This window comes from Sinocyclocheilus anshuiensis, unplaced genomic scaffold, assembly GCF_001515605.1.
Source record: "Sinocyclocheilus anshuiensis isolate Anshui unplaced genomic scaffold, SAMN03320099.WGS_v1.1 scaffold456, whole genome shotgun sequence".
Classification (NCBI taxonomy): Eukaryota; Metazoa; Chordata; class Actinopteri; order Cypriniformes; family Cyprinidae; genus Sinocyclocheilus; species Sinocyclocheilus anshuiensis.
In genome coordinates this window covers 546739-552922 of record NW_015557074.1, presented here as the reverse complement: position 1 = coordinate 552922, position 6184 = coordinate 546739, and the positions used below count along the sequence as shown (strand labels likewise).

The window sequence follows — 6184 nt, the reverse complement described above, 5'->3', positions numbered from 1 at the left end:
GTCAACTCGGGTAGCAGCTTAGCGGCTTGTACTCGGGGGTCCGACAGCGGAATACGTTGAGCGGCGGCGGCACGAAGAGCCGCGAGCTCCTGCTCTGTCTCCCCTTGACGGGTGGCGAGGTGCTCAACGATTTGTTGCTGGCGGATGCTAACCTCGGTGAGCCGCTGGAGGATTTCGTCCATGTTGGGGGAGGAGCGCTCGCCTGTGACAGAAAGCCGGAGACACAAAGGGAAAAAAAAGGTGAGGTGAAGGAGATCGCTTGTCGGTAATTCTTCACTGATACGCCTGCATTCTCCACCAGTGTCACGGGGTGAAGAATCACACGACAAGGATGGCTCAATAAATGCCCCGGAGGGTGGATTTATTCACAAGAGGGTGTGCAAAAGAGAAAAAGTCCAGGTGGGTGCTCCGGTGCCGTGAGTGCTCTTCGTCCTTCTTCCCAGTGCAGTGGGTCCGTGCTGTGCTCCTGTGGGGCTGGTCGGTCACACGCTGCTGTCTGTGGGAGAAATGAGAGGGCGAGTTAATGCTCAGTCTCATGGAGAAGTGTCTCAAAGGTGGCTTATGTAGCCGCCGCCTGATGAGCTGCAGCTGTGACCGATCAGCCTGTGACGAGGACGGGCAGGTGTTCCTCTCTTGTTTCCAGGGCAACGCTGATGAAGCTTCGGGACGCTTGTCACAATATATATAGAGAGAGAGAGAGAGAGTACAATATAATTATTATACACACGTGTATTATTATTTTTGTCATATCCTGCTCCTGTCCATATTCGCAGCAGCGTCCGAAAAAATTTTGCACGTTCAAAGTTTAGTGTGACCGCCCCTTTATACTGTCTTTTTACGCGTTGCGTTGCGTATCGCGCTGTGTAATCATAAAACTATGTCTGCAAATGCAAATCTTGCTACATCGTGACGTAGACATGTGGGGGCGTGTTAGAACGAGCCGTTTTAGGTAGGTGTGCTTGACTCGAATATCTCTTTGGATTTGAGACTTTAGTCTTTGCAACTTTACAGATCTTCTTTATGCACCAAGAGCTTGTAACACTCCAAAGAGAAAGGAAAAATTGAAATCGCATCATATGACCCCTTTAATGCACAGGTAGTTCCAAGTCCGTTTTAATCACCGTTCTATATTAATGTGCTGCTTTAATTGATGCACACAAACCCGCACACACACAGAGAGAGAGAGATCGGAGATCACAGATTGCGCTGCGCACACACATAAACTTGTTGTCAATGCTTCCCCGCGATTTTTATTAATAAAATAGCTTATACTAGATCGCTACATTATATTCCTCCGCAACGAGGTGGTAAAAGCGCAGTTTTTTTAAGTAATTAATTGTTTGTAGTGAGAGACACGCAGGTAATGCACACAAAACTGTCATCTCTCTCTCTCTCTTTCCCTCTCTCTCTCGATAATTAATTGAAATAAATGCTGTAATTCATTCAAATAAATGTGATCTTACCGCACTATTTCATCTCTGTGTCTGATTTGTAGTGGGCACTATGCTAGAGCTAACAAGTGATCTTACCGCACTATTTCATCTCTGTGTCTGATTTGTAGTGGGCACTATGCAAGAGTGAACAAGCCGTAACTGACGAAAATAACTGTCATTTTTACCCATTCGGTCAAATTTTAAGCTGCAAAGAGCAATACTAGTTTTAACTTGTCTATAACTTGGCAAATGACCATGGAATAAGCGGGATAATCAATGGCTTGCCATGCATTAAAGGATTTTAAATGCACTTTGCGTTGGGTGGTTCTTTGCCTCCGCGTCGTGCATTTAAAATCCTTTAATGCACGGCAAACCGTTGATTATCCCTTACATAGATTCCAGCAATTTAATGGCATAACACCCATGTGTAGCTGTAATAAACAGTTCTTCTGAAAACATGTTTTTCTCTGTTGTATCAATACGTGTAAAACTCTTTGATTATTTGTAACTCACATATGCAGACTGATGAAGAGAGACAGAATGCATTGCATGCATTCTCTGCCCAGTCGACCTTCTCAAGTTCGGGCTCCGGTTCGTCCATGGGACCCCTGCCTTCCCCCACGAGCCACTCTGAATCCAGGCCTACAGTCAGGAAGGGTCCTCGCAAGAACCAAAATGAGAAGTACCGGCTGAAGTACATGCGTCTGCGCAAAGCTGCCTGTGCTATGATATTTGTAAGTAAAATTTCTTTTCGTTTTTATACCAAAAACAGTTTAAATATGTAATTGCCTACTTTGGACATTATCATGATAAGCATCCCTGAATTGGTGCCCATTATTTCACAGGAAAATGCAGCACTGTATGATGAGATTGCTCACCTGGAAGAGAAGTTTGTTCGGGCAAAAGAAGAAAGGAGGTACATCCACGCTCAGTTATCTTTATTACAAAATATACTTGATTGAAAATCAAATTACTTAAATATGTTATTTTTAAAAGAAGATGCTATACTGAAATTCAGAGGAGTTGTTCAGTCTTGGTTTTTTTCCCCCCCAAAGGAAACAAATACTTTTATTCTGTAAGGATGTATTCAAGTGAATAAAAGTGACTGTGAAGACATTTATAATGTTACAAACTATTTCTATTTACAATAAATGCTGTTGTTTTGATCTTTCACCTGAAAAAAGTATCACAGTTCCCACAAAAATATTAAACTACACAACTGTTTCCAACATAGATAATAATAGCAATGTTTATTCAGTACCAAATCAGCATATTAGAATGATCTGTTTCTCTTAAGTTGTTAAACTATTTTATTGATAAAATCAGAACAGCACAGACAACAGTGTGCGAGTGTGTGTCTGTACTGTATGTGTGTGCGTTTGTAAGGGGGAGAGCGTGAGAGAAGAGTATGTGCTTTCTGTACATACATTTTGTGGCAAAAATGTGGAAATAAATTGATTTATTTGCTTGGTCAGTGTCGTGGGTTTTGGCTAGTTTGCTGTTTAAGCTGTAAGGAAGTTATATAGACATGTGAAAAAAAAAAAAGTGAAAGTGACATGACGTGGCCAAGTACGGTGACCCATACTTGGAATTAGTGCTCTGCATTTAACCCATCCAAAGTGCACACACACACAGCAGTGAACACACACACACCGTGAACACACACCCGGAGCAGTGGGCAGCCATTTATGCTGCGGCGCCCGGGGAGCAGTTGGGGGACACCTCAGTCGTGGTATTGAAGGTGGGAGAGAGCGCTGTACATTCACTCCCCCCACCTACAATCCCTGCCGGTACGAGACTCGAACCCACAACCTTTGGGTTACGAGTCCGACTCTCTAACCAGTAGGCCACGACTTCCCCATGTAATATGATCAAGACCTGCCAGGAACTTTTTTAGCTGTGTGTTTCCACGTTTCTTCTAGGATTTTTTCCAGCTGTGGTGGCAGGACTCAGAACTCTGAATTTAATTTATTTTAACAAAAAAAGACTAGTAAACAGTAATTAATAAAATAAGAACAAATACATAAATGACAAGCAATAGCACAAACAAAAACAAGAAGATACAGTGATCTAATAATTATAATTAAAAAGAATCAGTAATCTAATCATCTTTAGTTGCATTCCCGACTCCTAAGATACAGTCGACTTACTCTCTCACTCTGTTTCTTCAGATTCCTGCTGAAGTCTTTGTTGCAGTATCAGTCTCTGGCTGAAGGAGAGTCTGTACCGACCAGAGCATGTGAGCGGAGCGGAGTGGTAATATTTCCGTAGGCTAGATATAGGCAGCAGTAATTTATAATCTAATATAATGCACGCAAATTTGTTCTTTACAGAACGGAGCGGGATCTGAGCGGGAATTGGTTTACGGCGAGCGTGAGCGGAATATTAACGGAGCGCTTGCTTGGGCGGTTAGAGCGACTGAGTGGAGCGCACGTCCATAGAGCGGAAAACGTAGCGGAGCGTCACACCGCTCCGCTTCGCTCACATGCTCTGATACCGACTCCCAGCTGCAGCACACATGCACCTGTCGTGTTGAGCTCCAGTACACCAGGGGGCACTGCTCTACCAGGGAGTCACAGCCAGGCCACTGGACTCTCAGGATCTGACGACGGCCTTCTGAAGAAACCCAAAAAAGAAAGAAAAGAGAGGGGAAGAGAGAACGGCAGGGAAGAATTGTTTTCTAAAATATATGTGTCTGCATTTTAAAACTACAGATTCAGTGCAATTCTATTTGCTCAACCCTTAGTCAACCCTGAAGAAGATTTGTAAGAAAAGGAAGGCTGCAGAAGGAGGAGTGCGCAAGCTTGTGCAGCCCATCTCACTGGACTCTTCAGGGAGGCCGGTCTTTCCCATCGTGCTTGGTGGACTCACTGTGTACAGCCTAGGAGAGGTCAGAAACTCACCCAGCTCTAATGGGATATTGTAAAGGTCATAACTGTTGTTTACTTCACAGTGAGGCAGCAGTCTTTAGTAAATATTTATATTTTAGCAGTTAAAGAGTGAAATGTTTTGTTGCTGAAGAAGAGCTCATAAGTTTGTGTTTTTATCGTAGATCATCACAGACAGGGCACTGTTTCATAACGAAACTGCTATCTGTCCCGTGGGGTTCTGCAGCACGAGAGTTTTCGCCAGCATGAAGAACCCTGATCAGAAGTGTCTCTACACCTGCCAAATCAAAGATGGTGGTCAAGGACCACAGGTGCACACCTATGCATATGTATACTCATGGATAGTTGACCTGATGTTGACACATCCTGTGGTTTGACTAGGGTTGCAAAGGGGTGGAAAATGTCCAGTAAATTTCCGGAAACTTTCCAAAAATTCCTAGAAACTTTCCAAATTTCTGGAATGCTTCCTGAAATTTACTGGAAATGTTCCACCTTTTCGCAACCCTTGGTTTGACATGCTATATTCTAATTAAAAACATCAGTGATTGTACTTCTGTAATTATGGCAATAAATGCTGTGAAATAACCCTGGTTATGAAGTTGTCTGTAATCCTTTACTGCAGAAATTGACTATATGGACTAAACAGAAACTTACATCTTTTTCTTCTTGTAATATTTAGTTTGAGATTGCACCAGAGGATAACCCACAGAATGCAATAGTGGCCTCATCAGCCCTCACCTGCCACACAAACCTGCTCAAAGCCATTGCTGCCCGGAGGTAAAGTCCTGTAGAATTACTCAGTACACTTAAAAGCAATTTCCCCCAGAGCTATTTAAAAATTCACAGCATACATTTCCTGTATTTTCATCAGATCTTTATTTATTTTAATCTCCCCCCAAATCATCATTATTGTAATGAAATATATGTATGTGTGCGTGCGTTTGTGTGTGTGTCAGTGTTAATTTCGTTGACGAATAATTTTCGTCATAATTTTCGTCAACAACATTTTTTTCACCGACGACAACGAGACGATAACAAACTAAATCTGTTTGTGAATGACAAAAACTATGACGTAAATCTATTGACATTTTCGTCAACGAATAAAAACGAGACAAAAATGTTAGGGAGGGACGATTTGGGAAGAGATTCATTCAGAACGAATCTGCTGCATAAGTTCGGAGGTTAGATGCTTACATATGAACCGGCGGGACATAAGCTAACATACACTTGCTGCACGTCGCATAAAACGTTAAAAAATGTCAATATGTGTGAGTAAGAGAAGAGCAGACATATGGATAAATCTGACGACGCAAGCAGAGATCGACCGATATATCAATTTACCGATATTTTTCCAGATATTTAAGCATTTTACCATAATCGGACATCGGTTTTGTAATATAGGATTCACCGATAAACGCTGCCATCTTGGGTGTTTTGAGAATTGCGAGCAGGATCGCCATTGCAGCGCATCTGAGGGGAGACGAGACAACAACAACGGCATGGTGCAGGTACTTGATTTGCTGTAGTTAGTAAACTTTATTTAACATAACAGCCATTTATGCACAAATTAGATGCATTACATAAATGCCTGATATGTAGTTTATGCAGCTTGGCTCAAATAGAAAGAGACCAACTCACGGAGTCATGTAAAACAATCCGTCAAGTCCTGTCCCAATAAAGACGTAACTGTGCCTGAATTAAATAATATGCAGCCATGAATGAGCGCATGTTGGAAATAAAAGCGCTGAATTTAATTCTCTCTCTGTTGTCTATGCTCATCGTTAGTCTCGTGAAGGGGTCACGTATAATCCGTCAAGATCCTCTCCCAATAAAGACGTAACTTTGCATCAGTTAAATAATATG

At 42.3% G+C, this 6184-nt stretch overlaps 1 protein-coding gene across 1 annotated transcript in view; it reads left to right on the top strand.

The window, feature by feature from the left end:
* The window catches only part of LOC107676756 (transforming growth factor beta regulator 1-like), a 26072-nt gene that overhangs the window by 5051 nt on the left and 14837 nt on the right, over positions 1-6184 (top strand). The window contains exons 7-13 of the mRNA XM_016471432.1: positions 1955-2167; positions 2279-2349; positions 3605-3676; positions 3947-4124; positions 4180-4323; positions 4486-4632; positions 5001-5098. Coding sequence (XP_016326918.1) covers positions 1955-2167; positions 2279-2349; positions 3605-3676; positions 3947-4124; positions 4180-4323; positions 4486-4632; positions 5001-5098 — 923 coding nt within the window. The remainder of the gene's footprint in view (positions 1-1954; positions 2168-2278; positions 2350-3604; positions 3677-3946; positions 4125-4179; positions 4324-4485; positions 4633-5000; positions 5099-6184) is intronic.